Genomic DNA, 17,753 nt, shown 5'->3' on the forward strand with positions numbered 1-17,753 from the left:
CCCATCACTACCATAGTCCAGGATGATCGTGATACTTAGGACCTCCTCTGAAGGGACTCCTACCAATCACCGTCCCTGCTCGTGTCGTTCTGTCCATGGTCATGGAAGAGACCTTCTCCTGCCTTGTCCGTTGTTCCTCCCTCCTCATCTACAGTCTTCCCTTGGGAATATAGAGCTACTGCTAATCCCAGAAAAATGATGGATGGTGGAGTGTCCAGGATCCCTCTGTTGTGGTATGGCCTTTTAACGTGAGCATCTCCCAAGTGTTCCATTGATGCTTCCTTCACAGAGCCCATAATATCACTAATGGGTAGGAGTTCGAATGCGCGCTCAACAGCCTCTACTCCTGACCATCCAGAGGCTGGGGGTACGGTGAATAGGAGAATGAGGAGGAAGAACACCGGTCTAACGGAAGAGCCTCGAAGATTATGACCACCTCCGAAAGTCGGCTTTGGTGATTTGCTGGACATTTGCGGGATAGCCAGTTGAAAAATCACACCAAGGCCTACAAAGACTGGGGTATCTTAGGTTGAAGCACATAAGATACAGAATAGGTCCGACCACGTGACGTTTCTAGCTCGCGGCACGTTTCCTCATCAGTTCTCTCGCGTGCATCACTTCCCCCAATCCATGGCTTCCCTTCCTGTTCCATTGGCTATCGATAGAAGAAAGGGAACCTGATAGCCCCTATCATGATGATGCTCACCGGAAACAAAAATGTGTTCTAATTGATACGACTACACTTTTTATACATCTAGTTCGTTTTTGGAACCATCGATTTTGACGGGACGCGCGAAGTTGGAAGTACGAATCCGAACTGGGAGGATCATTTTCGCAATTGGACTTTTCAAATTCGTCACAGAACATTCAAGTTCGTCTGGGGTCGATAGCACTTTCAAGTTCGCGTTGATAGAACTTTTAATTTCGACAATCGAACCTTCGAATTCGTCATAGAACTTTCAATTTCGACTTTCGAACCTTCGAATTCGTCATAGAAGAAGCAAAGTGGTCCCAGTGGAGGCACACTCTGGTCCCGACGGAGGCACTCGGAAAAAAAAGGTGTTTTGTGAGGAATAGAGGCGACAACGACCACAACAACAACACCCACAACAACATCAGCACCAACAACGACAACAACAACAGCGTGCCTGGAACCGCGTGACATCGCCAACAACAACCTCAATTGGTTACAGTAAATCATCATCTAGTCATATATATAAACATGCCATCTAATGTCTCTGTGCACCGGCATCAGCCCTTTCTCTGGCGAGACGAGCTGTTTGCTCGTACTCAGGAGCCACAGGCACCCATAGATGCCTAGGCCACGGCATTCCCCAAGTCCTCCAGCTGTATCCCCTTGTGACCACATCCCTCACAGCCTGCCATTCCTCGCCAGTATATTCGCCTTCCCCACTATCAATGCGGTACAGCTCTTCAGCAAAGGGCCTACAAGTGTTGACCCAAGCACCGTTAGAAGTAGCACCATATCTGCTGTTGATGCTCTCATCCTCGGCCAGTACAGTCAGCTGATTGTAAATCATATCCGTGGCTGCCCTTCTTCTAATGTTGAAAGGGCCTCCGATGCTGACGGCACAGATCAAGGCCACGCAGCAGTTGCCTTCATCTTCGCCCATGCTGTTGATGTCCACCGGCTGTGCACCAGTGTGCAGATAATCCTGCACGTGCAGCCCCTCGGGTGCGAGCCCCGTAGCCATCTTGGCTCAGCGCAAGCAACATGGCCCAGCGTACTATCGCCGATCTCATTATGTTCAATAAAAAAGGGGTTGAATCACATTTCCAGGGTATATCTGCCAGTAGGCTCGATAGGCACCCGCATCAAGAGAAAACAATGGCTCGAACATAGTCACGTCTCTGGTGTCCTCTCTACTAATGCAGTACAGTTGTTGACCAAAATCGGCAATGCCGATCCAAACCTCTCAATCGGGCAGTCCAAAGTCAATACCGGTCTCCTGCAAACTGTAGGCTGCAATACTCCATGATACCACCAATGAGGTCGTACATCGGCTCCCTACCATGATGGCCATCCCATAGCCCCTCATAAGCATACAACGGAAAACCTCAAAATGATAAGGGACTTGGAAGACAATTACTGTGGAGAGAAGAATGGATGAAGCTCGAGCAACTGAAATGGGCCATCCGCTCATCAATTCAGTTCACCACTCCTCTCCGAACGATTGATCTGATCAATAGTTCATGCGTTTTATATAACATTCATCGGATGTTGTAGCGTTGTATGATGTCCCCTTCAAATACATCGACGCTGGTGGCGATGCTCTCCCCATGGCTACAATACCCTGGATAACATTGGGAAACCGTTAATTCACAACTGAACACCATGTAACCGCCACACTAAAGTAACGAAATCAAACTACATTTCACTACGCGAGCAATGTGAAAAACAAAACTAGGAACACATGAAAATGTAGCTCATTTTCTAGTAAACTCTTGTCTTTCATCCTTCATCCACCTTGGGAGCCAAATAAAAACGAACGCTTCCTACCTCGGGAGAATCAGCCAACGAGTACTCCATCTAAAACCAAAACGCCATGCAAGTATTGCTAAACAGGATTCTCGACCTTACCATGAGAGGCACTTCCAATGACAAATGAACAACCACGACATCACTAAGTATATACGCATATTAAAGTTCAAATGAATGTAACTGCATTGATGACAATGCCTAAAGGACCAAGTTAACTAAGTTGAACTAATAATATTTGAATGACTAATTGTCGTGTTGATCTCGTTCTTGACAGACGTGCTTGCTATCTGGTGCAATGTAACATTGCCAATGTTGAACCCAGCGTGCACGTGGAATAACAAACCGATTAGAATATCTCAACATCGACAAGGGGATGCCTTGAAGGGATGGTTGGTAGCAGTTGCCAGCTACAGGAGTATCCTTGTATGTAATAATCCTCTAACAATTGACTGGATACGCGGAATTCCTATCCTAAACGGTCAAGCCCGGTGATGCCACAACGCTGAGTTTTCCACTATAAGAGTGGGCGTATTTATGACAGAGTCGCTGGTGACCTTCGTTCTGTAGGACTTGAGTGATGCAACGACGGTTTGGATTTCCCGGCACAATATCCGACTCCAGCATATTCCGCGGGAGTTTGCAGCCAAGGAACCATATGTTGCCGCCGATGCGCTATCTGCGACAATTCTACATGGTTCTCCTTCTGACGGCTACCAAGTGCTCTTGCAGAGAGCTCAATACTACGTTTCCCAATGTTATCCAGGGTATTGTAGCCATGGGAAGAGCATCACCACCAGCGTCGATGTATCTGAAGGGGACATCATACAACGCTACAACATCCGATGAATGTTATATAAAACGCATGAACTATTGATCAGATCAATCGTTCGGAGAGGAGTGGTTAACTGAATTGATGAACGGATGGCCCATTTCAGTTGCTCGAGCTTCATCCATTCTTCTCTCCACAGTAATTGTCTTCCAAGTCCCTCATCATTTTGAGGTTTTCCGTTGTATGCTTATGAGGGGCTATGGGATGGCCATCATGGTAGGGAGCCGATGTACGACCTCATGGGTGGTATCATGGAGTATTGCAGCCTACAGTTTGCAGGAGACCGGTATTGACTTTGGACTGCCCGATTGAGAGGTTTGGATCGGCATTGCCGATTTTGGTCAACAACTGTACTGCATTAGTAGAGAGGACACCAGAGACGTGACTATGTTCGAGCCATTGTTTTCTCTTGATGCGGGTGCCTATCGAGCCTACTGTGAAAGTGGCAGATATAACCCTGGAAATGTGATTCAACCCCTTTTTTTATTGAACCATAATGAGATCGGCGATAGTACGATGGGCCATGTTGCTTGCGCTGAGCCAAGATGGCTACGGGGCTCGCACCCGAGGGGCTGCACGTGCAGGATTATCTGCACACTGGTGCACAGCCGGTGGACATCAACAGCATGGGCGAAGATGAAGCCAACTGCTGCGTGGCCTTGATCTGTGCCTTCAGCATCGGAGGCCCTTTCAACATTAGAAGAAGGGCAGCCACGGATATGATTTACAATCAGCTGACTGTACTGGCCGAGGATGAGAGCATCAACAGCAGATATGGTGCTACTTCTAACGGTGCTTGGGTCAACACTTGTAGGCTCTTTGCTGAAGAGCTGTACCGCATTGGTAGTGGGGAAGGCGAATATGCTGGCGAGGAATGGCAGGCTGTGAGGGATGTGGTCACAAGGGGATACAGCTGGAGGACTTGGGGAATGCCGTGGCCTAGGCATCTATGGGTGCCTGTGGCTCCTGAGTACGAGCAAACAGCTCGTCTCGCCAGAGAAAGGACTGATGCCGGTGCACAGAGACATTAGATGGCATGTTTATATATATGACTAGATGATGATTTACTGTAACCAATTGAGGTTGTTGTTGGCGATGTCACGCGGTTCCAGTCACGCTGTTGTTGTCGTTGTTGGTGCTGATGTTGTTGTGGGTGTTGTTGTTGTGGTCGTTGTCGCCTCTCTTCCTCACAAAACACCTTTTTTTTCCGAGTGCCTCCGTCGGGACCGGAGTGTGCCTCCACTGGGACCACTTTGCATAGAACTTTCAATTTCGTCTAGCACACCTTCAGACCTTCAATTTCGTCCCTTTAGAAAAATCGATTTCGTCGCGCAGAACTTCAACTTCGTGTTATCGAGGCAACTATGGCAGTACTCTCATAATGAGGCCTGTGTTTTGCTAACTGTGTGGCTTCTTCTCAACCATTATGACCAGCCATATGCCTCCGTCCGTGGGTCCTAGTGATGAATATGTTCAGCGTGTATGCATCCGGGTGCCTTCTCATGTTCCTGAATGCACTACTGGGCACACTCTTATATAAAATAAACATTAATGTAACCTTCATATTATAAGTAATAATATATATATGATAATATGGTTAATAATCGTTATAATAATTTACGAATTCAGCTACAGTCATCACAGTTTCACCAGTGAGCATGGTGATCTTCGCAGTTACTCTTTGTTGTTTAATTCCTACGAATGCCAGAACAAAAACCAGTCCGAGCCCGTACTCCTCCGAAACCTAGCGACCTGAGAATCCTCAGCAAAGTAAACCACATGCTAGAAAGTAGTATTCAACAGTTGTGAAGGTATCGGGTGTGAATCTTGGCTAGGCTATGTGGAGTCCCTCGATGATCGCAGTCAGAAGGTTGTTCAGTTCAAGAGCCCAGAAGAGATAGCAAAGATTTTCTCGGAGAAGGCCTGTGACCTCTCCCTCAACGACGGTGAGTTTTTGTGAAAGGATTGCACCATCGCTGAGTTCTGTCGGAGCAGGTCAACCTGTTGGGGAAGAGGCGATTCTCAATGCCTGCGAGGCTACATTGGCACTATCAGTGAGGACAGGCCATCCGCATTTCTTCAATCAACTTATTGGTCGAGCCGATGTGACTGGTAGTACTGGACTTCTCATCCGCAAGAGTGTCGGTTCAATCCTCGGTTCGCGCTTTTCAGCGTCTATAGTGAATATTGGTCTTCGTTTTCAAGCGGTTTGGTTGTGACCCTCCGGCTCTCTCAATCAGAATCGCTGCGCGGGTTCCCATTTTGTGATTAGAAGCACCGATCTGGATAACACCCATTAGAGGAGCCTCTACTGCTTTCGAATCAGGTATTGCTGGTGAAGCACTGGTTGCTGCCACCAACGGCTCGGCATATACCTATGAGGTTGCTCCAGTGTTCTTACTCATCGAACAAGAGCTCATGAATAAGACCTTTGATTTGGTCGGATTCAGCAGAGACACCGCCGAAGGTGAGGGTAGTCCGTTCTCAATGATTTGATCGTATTGGTTATTACAGGCCTCACCGTTCCTGGAGGATCGATATCCAACCTCTATGCATTGCAGACTGCTCGGTACTATAAATTCCCCCAGGTGAAGACTGAGGGCCTCTTTGCCGTCGGAGGCCAGCCTGTTGCGTACGATGATAAGTGCCATATAGAGTCTCGATGGATAGTGTCTAAGGTACTGTTCGGAAGAGGCGCACTATTCTTATACGAAGGCTGCTCTAGTTGTCGGGCTGGGATCTAATAATATGGTGAAGGTAGTGAGGGAGGATGGACATAAAATTCATCCGAGACTTCATCGGATTGCTAATCGTGCAGTTGTGGCGAGCCTATGTTTTCTTTCTCTCATTCGTTTGTTATTCTGTCGGAGTTGTTGCCTTTGTAATTGCGAGAGCATCTCCCCTCGATTTTCCTCATAAACGGGTCGTAATAGATACCTACGGACTTCCGGGGTCGCATGAGGGCTGATATCCTCGAGAAGCGAGTGGCCGAGGATCTGAAGGCGGGCAAGAAGCCTTTCTTTGTTGGGGCCACTGCAGGAACTACTGTTATGGGTGAGGACTCTGCGTGGGTTCAAAGGGCGGTAGCATTTCTACGATCCACTCTTTGCAGGGGCCTTCGATGATGTTGAAGCACTCAGATCAGTTTGCGATAAGTTCGGACTGTGGTTGCATGTTGACGGAGCTTGGGGTAACATACAATGGGGTCATCTGCGTCGCTCCGCTAAGACGATGATCATTTTCCGCTCCTAGGTGGCGCTGTATTGCTGTCGTCGAAGTATAAGAAGACTCTGCTGTCGGGTGTTGAGAAGGCCGACTCATTCTGTTGGAATCCACACAAAATGGTAACCTCACTCTGAATGTAAAACAATCGACTGAAGATTCTCAGGTCGGAGCCCCTCTGCAGTGTAGCATCTTCACTCATAACAGAGGCCATGGGTTGGTAAGAAGCAGCCTATCGTGGTTGCTGTGCTCACCTTGGGTGGTCTGCTCTGCTCAGTTACAAGCTTGCAATGGTACTTGTGCCAACTACCTCTTCCAGAAGGACAAGAACTACGCGTCTTACGATAAGGGCGATTGGACTATACAGTGTAGGATCTCCTCTTTGTTGAGGGTTGGGTCAACGGTCCGCTCAGGCGGACGGAAACCTGACGCTTTCAAGACGTGGCTGGCCTGGAAGAGGCTTGGTGACGATGGAATCAGACAGAGGGTTGAATACGGTACGGGTAGGGCGGTACGGTATGGTTATGCAGCACAACCAGGTTGTGCTCAGCAGGGGTCGGCTAGCAAATTTGAAATGTGCTGCTTTGTCGAGCCTCGTCATCAGTGCTGCAAAATATGCTCGCTTCCCTCAGCTGAGCTCAAAAATTTACTCACTAATCACAGAAGTTTATATACGAATCGGGAGAAAAGTGTACAGAAACTAACAAAATTTCCTCAGAGTTTTGATATTATCACCAACACATGTGGTTGATCATTTGCAAATTTTACCACACTGCTCGCCATTCGAAAAAAGGCATGTGGTTTACGCTGTGTCGTTGTCGAGTTGTGACTGGCGGTCACTTCCTGCGACCACAGCAACATTAACGATTTAGTGACGCTAGCGACGTACGCGTGCAGTGTGAATCCGATAGATGTTCCCTCCATGGACTTTGTGGTCACCAGGTGATGACTCATCACCTGGTTTGTTTGCCCTGTTCCCTTTCACTCGCAATACGAGTGTAGGTTGCACGTTACGTATGCAACAACTGCAATCATGCAAGGTGCGACCTCAGTTTTTCTGGGAATTTGTCCCGATGCTCGTCATCGACCCACCCCTGATGGGACATCGCAGAGGAGGCTCGGAAACTCTTCGGCGGAATGTAGCGGCTCATTCCTCACGCCTCGCCGAGCGCGGCGTGTCCCCTTGTCAATTGTCCAACGACGAAGATGGCTCTGACCACATATCTTACTCGTCACCGCCCCCTCTATGAAGGGGCGCTTCGATCTTGAGGGCTACTCAAGATCGTGGCGTGTAAACGCTGTTTTCCAGATCCACGGGGATATCGAATTCTTTGCGAGGAGGGCTCAGATCTGATGGACTGAGCCAGCTTGTTGGAATAGCCATCATATATTCGGAATTTGCAGGTGTAAGGGTCCATTACTAATGTAGCAGGGATTGCCGAATGTATACTAGTCGGAGAAGGCAAAAGCTGTTAACTGTGGGGTAGACGAGCAGACCATCACGAGCATCGTCACACCATCTTAACTGTGAAGTTCGTTATAGCCCCGTGTCACCACGGATGCAGCCACCGCATTCTACCGGGTCCATTTGCATTGGAGGAGTGCGTGGATCTGGACTGATTTGGGCCGTCGCTATGCATCCAGATGTTTGGTCTTCGGACTTGGCTGTGGGCCAGCTGCAGAGGTGCAGGAGCTCTGCAGGCGCACCACCAAAGTTTGCGACCCATTCTTCCTATGAATACCTGTAGTTCCTAGTGTTACGTTCCTGATGATGTTTTACACATGCATGAACCTGGTAACACAGTCGCTGTGTTTGTGCTTTCAGGCATCAGCTTGGCGAGATACGCTGCTAATTCGATGAGGGAGTCTTCCGTTGAGTCTTCCAATCGATTCAAAGGCTCGTTCGTTTTGTATCGGGATCCTGAATACGCTAATGTATGCTTCTGGTAAGTGTATGATAAATCGATGGGAGCAGTTGCCATCTTTATATGGCTTGGTGGTTGAGAGCAGTTTCGATGCGTCGTAGGAGCAAAGTTGAATTAGAATTCGAACAGGGAGTGGGTGTAGCGATGAACTAATACATGTTGAATCAAAACTGTCGTAGTCGAGGCCATGGCTCGAGTGCAGATGTTTGTTCTTATCGAATGGTAGGTATTTGCCTCCCTCTCTATCGCACTTGAAGCCTTTGGAAGGGCTGAATGCCGAGAATGCTGTTAAGCTCACGAAGGTAGGCTCGTGGTCTCCTGCGGTCGGGATGGTAATGCTCAGGTCACACCTTACATCAAAGACAAGATGCAACGGGAGGGTCTCGCCATGATTACCTTCACTGGACTATACAACTTTTTCCGGTAGGAGTAGCGAAGTGCTGTCGGTGGGATTCGAACTCGGCTCGATCTCTCTCAGATGGACTTTCACTTCGCCACGAAATGTTAGTTATGATGATGTTGATATAGTGATGGGCGAGATTGACCGGATCGGCCAAGATTTCGTCAGCTCTGCATAACTGCATCCCTCAAGGTGTCTACCACTCCACTGTATTGCTACCAGGGCATTTGGCGCCTCTACTGTGTGTTTCCTCGTCATTTTTGGCTACACGTTCCTGTACAGATCGTCCTGCATCTCGAGTTTTATGTGTTCAATTCGGGCTCAAACTCGAGCTCTTCTGGAGTAGATGTACGTGTGACAGTGATCACCTCGTGACGGGTTTAGCTCCGTCACGACTGTCTCACTTCAAAGGACTGATCGTATGGTTAGTGTCTAGGGTTGGAGTGAGTGAAGGCGTTCATTGCTGGGCACCTGCTCAGTACAGTTTACCTCTGGCTCGCAAGCAACTTAGCAAACGCAACGAGTTGTAATGGGGTCTAGTGGGGTCCAAGGTCTCTCTGGGTTAGTTGGGTTTTCCTTCTATATGGGCGCTTATCTGTCGTCGCCTAAAACGGCTAAGGTAGTGGAGCTCGTCGTTAGTGGGGATCAGCTGGTATTGAATTGTTATCAGGAGTCGAGTGATGGTAGAGGAGGCTTCCATTCTTGGGGGTGCTCTGAGGTGCAGGGATGGCGAACGGAAATGGAGGACGCCCATGTAGCGATAAGTGGCTTGGAGGGTAGTAGTCGAAGTGCTGATGTGCCCGTTGATGACACTAAGAGGCTTGTAACAGGTACGAGTGGGGGGGTCGCCATGTTCGGTGTATATGACGGCCACGGAGGGTGTGAGGTCGCTAAGTTTGTCGAGAAGCATCTCCCGGAAGAAGTAGCTGAGAAGAGCTGTTACCTGGTGGGCTAGTGCTCGCTGTAGATGTCCAGTGCGAGTCCAGGAAAGTTAACCAATGGAGATTTGTTGGTGAAGGGCTACCATAGAATGGACGAGTTGCTGCGGAGCTCGGAGTTCAAGGATGAGCTCGCAGAGTATCGGAAAGCTGCGAGTGGTGATGGCGTTGGTGGTGGTAACGACCTTGTTGTTGTGAAAAAGGGACACCTGTGTGGATTCAGGGAAGGCGAGGTTCGCGTCCCTGCTGCAGAGCTCGATTGTACAGGACCTTGCTGAGCTGCGGGAGAGGGAGACGATTTCCCGACAGGACGCCAAACCCGTAGGAAGGGGGCGACGAGCTCAGGGACCAACAGTGGTGTTAGGTTATGATGAAGATGTTTGTTTTGAAGAGGTTGGAGGCATCACAAGCTGCTGCTCCCTCCAACTCGTCAACTCTCGAGGAGACCGTTCCCCCTCGCCGTAATCCATGTGGAGACCTTGCTGGAGCGGATGAGTAGGGCGAGCTTTACGATGGCTCGCGTCAGCGTGATCGTTTTCAGTGGCAGTCAAAGTAGTTCAGAGAGCACCACCACCATCACAGAGGGCAGGGCGGCATTGGTACGGCAACTCGGTGTGGTGTGGAAGGATCCGCTGCGCTTCAGTTCGGCTCTGAAAGTGGTGGAGTATCGAATGTTGGCTGTACGGCTGTGACGGCCTTGCTGACGAAAACTCATATTGTCGTTGCCAACGCTGGAGATTCGAGGGCAATTTTATGTGTGTCTGCTGTGCTTGTTGTGAATGTGGCATCATCACGAACAGGTAGAGGAGGGCGCGTCGTGGAGCTTTCTCATGATCATAAACCCAATTCGGAGACAGAGAGGCGACGTATCGAAGCCGCTGGTGGGTATGTCGAAGAAATAAAGTTAACAGCCAAGTAGGTGAGGAAGGACCCTCCAGGACTGATTTCGAGTTCAGAACACAGTACCGTGTGAACGGTAACTTGAACTTATCTCGAGCAATAGGAGATCATGAGTATAAGAAGCGAGATGATCTCAAACCAGAGGAGCAGATTATATGCAGCACGCCCGACATAGTTCTCAAGGAGTATTCATCATCATCATTATCATCATCATCGTCGTGGCTATATGCTGTTGGTGTTTAGGCTTACCCCTGAGGATGAGTTTTTCGTTTTAGCTTGCGACGGAGTCTGGGATGTACTACCGTGATCATGGAACGAGCAAAGGTCACTCTGGTGTTGGTGCCAGGTGATGAGTAACGAAGAGGTCGTCGACTTCATCCGGCCACGGATTGCCGAGGGTCAGAAGAAGCTTTCGGAAATTGTAGAAGAGCTGTTAGATCATTGCATTGCTGACGGTGAGGGTCTCATTGAGGCGAATGAGACGTGATGTTATTCGTCCATTCTCAGATCCTAAATTGTCGGAGGGAATAGGGGGTGATAATATGACTTGTATCCTCGTTAAACTAGAGCGTCATGATGATAAGCTGTCATCAGCCTCTGCAGCACCATCTGGATCTGATCGGCTTTAGTCGATGTATTAGGCATGTGCACTTTTGTATATCCGTCAATAGCCGTTAATTCATCTTTATTGGCTATTGTAATGAAATGTTGTCGTATCTACCGAGGCGATGGCTACTCCTGATGGGCAGGATTACTCGTCTGGCTGCACATTATGCTTCCGTCAATTATTGCGAGCTATCAATCAACGGCATTTGAGTACGAGTCGGGACATGGTTGAGTGTAGTCAACATAGAAGTAGTATACAACACAACATCATGATGCACACGATACAATCGGAGTACGAGCGTTTGCAGTGGATTCGTCAGTAGCACCAGGCGATTGCGACTCGTACGTTCAACATCACAAGGAACCATGATGTTAACTCACGATTGGACACAACAATCACGACTAGGAGTGACAATATGCTTTGTTCGAAGGAGATATGAATACCAAGCCGACTTACCTCGACCTGCTTTCACACTATGTGGAGGAGTAAGCCCCGAGTAGGTAAAGACAATATTCCGTTGACTTCTAGAGAAATCGGAGGAATTTCCTTCCGGTATACTTCGAAGTTCCACGGGGAATCAATGCTTCCGTGGAATACGCATGGAATGAACAGTGGAGTTTCTCCTCCCAGATCACGAGTTCATGAGACGAATGTCACTATTTAAATACAACGCGATTTCGACGAAACGGTACATAAAAATATTGGTGTTGACCGATCTATCGCATGACCGTCACGAAATTGGGACTAACTTCCCTCCACAGAGTACGTTCTATACACGGCTCATTGAAGTAGGAAATCGAACAAATCGCTCTAGCAAGTCTCTAATGTAGTAAACACTTACATTACCTCGAGTCCAGCTACTAACTCAAACCCTAACTTGATGCAGAAAATCATACGCAAAGAGAGCCAAGCCATGGCCCCGGCTCGACGCATGCAGATTTAAACAAAGAGTTACCATGCACCTATTGCTTCTCATAAGACACGCGAGAAAGCATTGATCACATGGCCAGGTGGAATCAGGGAACATGATAACGTCAGACCCATCACGCAGCACCATCACCACCATCCTGATCAGATGTCCAAAGAGTCAGATTGTCTCTAAGGAGTTGCATAATGAGAGTAGAATCCTTGTAGCTATCCTCGCTAACATTATCAAGCTCGGCAATGGCGTCTTCGAATGCCGTCCTCGCCATCTTACAAGCCTCGTCAGGCTGATTCAAAACCTCATAATAGAAAACTGAGAAGTTGAGGGCGAGGCCGAGCCTGATAGGATGAGTTACCAACAAATCAGACTTAGCCGTGGCCGAGGCGTCCTTGTATGCTTGATGGGCATTCTCGGCAGCATTGCTCTTACCCTCGCCCGAATTAAATTCAGCGATGTAGCGATAGTAGTCGCCCTTCATCTTATAATAGAAAACCTTGGACTCCCCACTCTGCGAGCTAGGGATGAGGTACTTATCGAGCAGCTGGAGGATGCTGTCACAAATCTCCTGAAGCTCGCCTTCGACCTTCTCTCTGTAGCCCTTAGCAATCTCCGCATTGGAGTTGTTCCCTTTAGAAGACTCTTTCTGTTCGACCGAAGAAATGATACGCCACGAGGCACGTCGAGAGCCAACCGCGTTCTTGTAGGCGACGGACAGCAAGTTGCGCTCCTGAAGGAAATACGAGTTCCAAGACCTCGGTGACTAGTTGGTCAGCTTACCTCAACAGTCAACTCGCCTCCACTCTCCGCAACAATCTTCATATAATTAGCCATCTCGTCGTAGCGCTCGGCTTGTTCAGCCAACTTGGCGAAGTAGACATTCTTCTCACGCTCTTCGGACATAACTAGGGAGACTTGAATGAATACCGAGACGAACTGTAGGGCAAACTCGGTAAGATTGAATGAGAGCCTTGAACCAGCCTTACACACTGAAGGACAGTGGGGGGAGGAGTATATGATTCACGGCTGCGCTCCGAAAGAGTCCGAACGAAACGGCGGGAATCCTAGACGATCTCGCGCGCCTGAGACTCAACTTTTCTACTCGCCTCGACAACTGGAAGCGTGGACCACTGCAATGACGATCGATGTTGCCTTAATTCTGGCGAGAGACCGCCAAACACCATCACATAGTTGCAGTAGTCTTAGGGAATTCTCGTCTAGGACGAGTAACAACAAAAAGTTGTTCGAAATGCGCTAATCAAATAACATGAAAAGTGCCGGAGAGGAACAAATCGTCGAAAGTACCGACTCCCACCAGCCTGCATGCGTTAACGTCGATTCTCACCCCATGCAAACGCTATTTTTGCGCCCTCACGCTACCCGACTGAATGAACTCAACAATGAACTCGGTAGATTCTAGATGAACCAGCATCGATCCACATCTAATGATTAGTCAAACGGCACCGCATAGTTATAGATGATAACCGCCACTTAAAGACCTCAACGGCTTGTCGACAATCCGGTTTATTGCGCAGCATCGGCTGCACCATCCTGATCAGATGTCCAAAGAGTCAGATTATCTCTAAGGAGTTGCATAATGAGAGTGGAATCCTTGTAGCTATCCTCGCTAACATTATCGAGCTCGGCAATGGCGTCCTCGAATGCCGTCCTCGCCATCTTACAAGCCTCGTCAGGCTGATTCAAAACCTCATAATAGAAAACTGAGAAGTTGAGGGCGAGGCCAAGCCTGATAGGATGCGTGACGGGCAGATCAGACTGAGCAATAGCAGTAGCGTCCTTGTATGCCTGATGAGCAGCTTCGGAGGCATTGCTCTTTCCTTCGCCCGTATTGAATTCAGCAATGTAACGGTTGTAGTCTCCCTTCATCTTATAATAAAAGACCTTGGACTCTCCGGTTTGGGAGTGGGGGATTAGGCTCTTGTCCAACAACGTGAGGATAGTGTCGCAAATACCCTGGAGCTCTGCTTCAACCTTCTCCTTGAAGATCTTAGCGATTTCAGCATTGCTGGTGTTACCCTTAGAGGTCTCCTTCTGCTCGACAGATGAGACGATCCTCCAGGAAGCACGTCGAGACCCAACAGCATTCTTGTAGGCGACCGACAGCAAGTTGCGCTCCTGAAAAAGAAATGAGCACCACGTTCACAACCTTAGACCGCAATCCATCAGTCAGTTACGAGTAGCCAAAAAAGAGAATAGCGGAGAGCCCGCTTTGGAAGTGGGTGAACATGAGTACGCGACAAGGGGGTAGACGAGAACCGCAGATTTGAAGACGGCTTACTTCGACGCTCAACTCGGCGTTAGTCTCGGCCACAGCCTTCATGAAGGAAGCCATCTCGTCGTAACGCTCAGCCTGCTCAGCGAGCTTCGAGAGATACACATTTTTCTCACGTTCATCAGCCATCTTGAGTGGAATACAAGTGTAGAAGTTGGTGGAAGTAGTTGTAGCAGATACGTAGATCCCCGTGGGCATACGTACGCGCGTGGAGAAATTATAAGAGCCCAAGAGACGGTTCAGTTTGTTGAGTTTACTAGTGGAACCCCGTCGCTACGCTCCGGGAGTCGCTACGCTCCAAGGACAGATAGCAATGTATGAGACTGGATAAAGTACTAATATACTTGGTAATAATATAGCGCAGACTTTGAACGATGACAGAAGTAAGATGTACGATGTTCCGATAACTGAACGCAATAGAGACAGGCATGACGCTCCAACGTTTCGCCACAACGTGAACAACCTTGGCATGCTGTTGTGCAGTTCTAAGGCATCAGTCGACATTATGAGCTCGTTTTCTTTTCTTGAACCGCATAGATATACGATGAGGATATTTTGGTCGAAGTTGGACCTGAAAAGAAATAGGTCCAGTTAACGTTATGACTCATAACTTATGAGTTCCGAGCATAGAATGAATAGAAATTGTATGCTTGCAGGGAAAAACACATTGGGCGGATTAGGTATCGACAATCAGATAGAAATAGTTGAGGGAAGCATAACGATATGTTGGAAGAAATGTGAACGCGCAGGAAAACGTATATCGCGAGAAAAACGTTTTTGGAATTATCTCTCCCATATGGTCTAGCGCCTCAATGTGGCGGGGGAGTGATACTCATGCGGAGTATGCGAAGCTAGACCGCTTATACCGAACTCGACAATCACCCAATGGGTGGTGACTGAGTGGCGGTGATTCACCCCCATGGAATCCATGGCATGGATTCACCGTGGTATCCTACAACATCCAAGGCTCATTTGGCCTCAAGTTGGAGTTGGCTCGTTACCGGTCTCTTGCCCAACCACATGTAGTCTGCCTTCAGGAGACATTCCACACCGAATCCACCCACCTACACTTCCCTGGCTATCACGTCGACGATCTGCTTTCGGCATCGGTTCCGGAGACATCTCAGCGATCTTCCCGTGGTCGTCGCAGCGGTGGTCTGGTCTCACAAATCCGCGACGATCTTAGCTATCACCATTTGTATACCATTAGTTATACTGACTCACACTATTTATTCTGTATACTTGTCACAGTTGTCCTTGATAATACCCAACATTACCGTTGCCATTTTTTGTCTGCTACTTTCGGCCCTCTGTTAGAATTCCAGAGGACTCTCTCCCGCATATTCCCACACCGCAGTATTATTCTGGGAGACTTCAAACTATGCAACAATTCTGCTTACTCGGTACGGCATTTTCTTCTCTATGACTCGGGTTCGAATAGGTTCCGACCATCTTTCATCTCTAAACTGTAGAGATAAAAGATGTACTGCTGTAGACACACAGCTCTGCGGCGGTCAACTATGTACCGCTGTAGAGTCTACAGCGGTACAACCCGAACTCGGAGACAACTGCTCCACGTTTCACTCCCTCTTGCCCAAGCTAGCCACCTCCACCTGTGATCTCCCAGGGAGATTCTCCTTCTGTGGGTACCGCCTACTCTTGCTGTGTGGGATTGGGAGACTCCCGTTCGCTGGTCCCGTTAGTTCTTATCGACCTCTACTCAGAGTAGACTACTCTTTTATTTCTGTCATGACATGGGAATTCACTGCCGCTCTTTACCACTTTAGCGTGCATTAGTCGTTGTAAGGGCGATACGCCAACAGGCGTGTAACGCCCCGGTAATAGGCGTACCTGGGTTTGAGAGGAATTGAGCGGGAGTACTCGAGATTGGACGACGGTTGTAATAAAAGAATGAAAATTGCATGAGACATTCCAGATCCAAAACCATAAAATTTTAAGCATAATCGCAGTGTAGTTGGGAATGAAGGAGTAGAAACTACAAAGAAAGGAAGAGGTTATGAAGAGGAGCCGAATGATAGGTACATTACTAGACATGGGCACCCTTGCCCGGCCCCGGCGACCCGATTCGCCCCGGCCCGGCCCCGGAACGAGCCGGGCCGGGCCGGGTCAAAGTCACAAACCCGGCTCCCCGCCAGTGTTGCCGGGGTCATGCGGGTGAGCGGGCGAAAAATGACCCGCAGCTGTCCGCGGGTCACCCGGAAACCCGTCAGCGCAGATATTTCAAGCCATTTACAGTGCTCTTAGTTGTACCTAGCGCGGAATTTCGCGTTAATTTCCAGGGATCATCGCGATACCTGAAAATTAACGCGCACTTCGCGTTTCAATCGCGTGACTTAGCACATTGGAATATTGTTTCATCCATGCTGATATTGGTTCTTCTTGACAAGAAGTTCTTACCGTCAATCATGTCCGAATGGCCTTCCTGCCTGGCGATTCGGGCCGGGTTACCCGGCCAACCCGGCGGGCCCTCTAAACCCGGAACATGGGTAAGAAAAGACTGCCGGGACACCGGGGCCGGGCCGGGGAAGCGGGTTCAAAGGCTGCCGGGCCGGGCCGGGCCGGGCGACTAGAAAATCGCCGGGTGCCCACCCCTATACATTACCGTATCAGACTGTGATGTAGTAGAAATAGGAGCGTTTGGAAGTTGGCCGTTTGAACGTTTTAACGCACTTTTCGGGCGGTTGCATGTACAGGAAATGCAAGTACATGCAGTGCAGGAAATATACACGACAGGTTCCACGGCAGATTCCACGTTGTGGAATGAGTAGAAATGGTTGCTTGCAGGGAAAAAGCAGGTTGGGCTCATTAGGTATCGAGAATGAGATAGAAATAGTCGAGAGGAGCATATCGACATGTTGGAAGGAATGTGAACGCGCAGGATATCGCGAGAAAAACGTTTTTGATATTACCTGGATTTGAGAGGAATTGAGCGGGAGTGCTCGAGAATGCACGACCTTTGCATGACACATTCCATATCCAAAATCATAAAATTTTAAGCATAATCGCAGTGTAGTTGGGAATGAAGGAGTAGAAAGTATACAGAAAGACAGAGATTATGAAGAGGAGCAGAATGATAGGTACATTGCCGTATCAGACTGTGATGTAGTAAGAACAGGAGCGCTTGGAAGTTGGCCGTTTGAACGTTTTAACGCACTTCTTCGAGCAACGATTATGTTTGCTCTGCTATTTAGTT

At 48.6% G+C, this 17,753-nt stretch overlaps 6 protein-coding genes across 6 annotated transcripts; 3 read left to right on the forward strand and 3 right to left on the reverse strand.

Moving 5' to 3' along the window:
• Positions 1 to 1,229: 1,229 nt before the first annotated feature.
• Pmar_PMAR012474 (hypothetical protein) lies at positions 1,230 to 1,715 on the reverse strand (the record flags this gene model as incomplete). Its single annotated transcript, XM_002787651.1, has 1 exon — positions 1,230 to 1,715. One exon carries the CDS (start codon positions 1,713 to 1,715, stop codon positions 1,230 to 1,232), a length of 486 nt encoding a protein of 161 aa, XP_002787697.1.
• Positions 1,716 to 3,877: 2,162 nt separating this feature from the next.
• Positions 3,878 to 4,363, forward strand: Pmar_PMAR012475 (hypothetical protein; the record flags this gene model as incomplete). Its single annotated transcript, XM_002787652.1, has 1 exon — positions 3,878 to 4,363. The coding sequence occupies one exon, from the start codon at positions 3,878 to 3,880 to the stop codon at positions 4,361 to 4,363; it is 486 nt and encodes a 161-aa protein (XP_002787698.1).
• Positions 4,364 to 5,031: 668 nt separating this feature from the next.
• Pmar_PMAR012476 (Glutamate decarboxylase, putative) lies at positions 5,032 to 9,129 on the forward strand. The gene is made up of 16 exons (XM_002787653.1): positions 5,032 to 5,121; positions 5,168 to 5,278; positions 5,328 to 5,444; positions 5,659 to 5,799; positions 5,847 to 5,964; positions 6,011 to 6,089; positions 6,266 to 6,386; positions 6,445 to 6,522; positions 6,585 to 6,676; positions 6,721 to 6,774; positions 6,832 to 6,922; positions 6,968 to 7,051; positions 8,380 to 8,500; positions 8,706 to 8,781; positions 8,823 to 8,902; positions 8,958 to 9,129. The coding sequence occupies exons 1-16, from the start codon at positions 5,034 to 5,036 to the stop codon at positions 9,055 to 9,057; spliced, it is 1,551 nt and encodes a 516-aa protein (XP_002787699.1). The 5' UTR covers positions 5,032 to 5,033; the 3' UTR covers positions 9,058 to 9,129.
• A 333-nt stretch (positions 9,130 to 9,462) lies between these two features.
• Positions 9,463 to 11,346, forward strand: Pmar_PMAR012477 (protein phosphatase 2c, putative; the record flags this gene model as incomplete). Its single annotated transcript, XM_002787654.1, has 11 exons — positions 9,463 to 9,498; positions 9,550 to 9,655; positions 9,710 to 9,825; positions 9,847 to 9,994; positions 10,041 to 10,138; positions 10,182 to 10,312; positions 10,400 to 10,732; positions 10,774 to 10,902; positions 10,961 to 11,012; positions 11,064 to 11,172; positions 11,225 to 11,346. The coding sequence occupies 11 exons, from the start codon at positions 9,463 to 9,465 to the stop codon at positions 11,344 to 11,346; spliced, it is 1,380 nt and encodes a 459-aa protein (XP_002787700.1).
• Positions 11,347 to 12,367: 1,021 nt separating this feature from the next.
• On the reverse strand, positions 12,368 to 13,149 carry Pmar_PMAR012478 (14-3-3 protein, putative; the record flags this gene model as incomplete). Its single annotated transcript, XM_002787655.1, has 2 exons — positions 12,368 to 12,976; positions 13,027 to 13,149. 2 exons carry the CDS (start codon positions 13,147 to 13,149, stop codon positions 12,368 to 12,370), a joined length of 732 nt encoding a protein of 243 aa, XP_002787701.1.
• Positions 13,150 to 13,657: 508 nt separating this feature from the next.
• On the reverse strand, positions 13,658 to 14,737 carry Pmar_PMAR012479 (14-3-3 protein, putative; the record flags this gene model as incomplete). The annotated part of the gene is made up of 2 exons (XM_002787656.1): positions 13,658 to 14,382; positions 14,546 to 14,737. The coding sequence occupies 2 exons, from the start codon at positions 14,735 to 14,737 to the stop codon at positions 13,771 to 13,773; spliced, it is 804 nt and encodes a 267-aa protein (XP_002787702.1). The 3' UTR covers positions 13,658 to 13,770.
• Between the last annotated feature and the right edge of the window lie 3,016 nt (positions 14,738 to 17,753).

The sequence above is a fragment of the Perkinsus marinus genome (assembly GCF_000006405.1).
Source record: "Perkinsus marinus ATCC 50983 genomic scaffold scf_1104296929318, whole genome shotgun sequence".
Classification (NCBI taxonomy): domain Eukaryota; phylum Perkinsozoa; order Perkinsida; family Perkinsidae; genus Perkinsus; species Perkinsus marinus.

Coding starts and splice junctions, on each gene's coding strand:
- Pmar_PMAR012476 (XM_002787653.1), top strand. CDS start 5,034: ATGCCAGAACAAAAACCAGTCCGAGCCCGTACTCCTCCGAAACCTAGC. Junction 8,501..8,705: donor TACGCTAATGTATGCTTCTG/GTAAGTGTATGA, acceptor ATCGAATGGTAG/GTATTTGCCTCCCTCTCTAT. Junction 8,903..8,957: donor GGACTATACAACTTTTTCCG/GTAGGAGTAGCG, acceptor GATCTCTCTCAG/ATGGACTTTCACTTCGCCAC.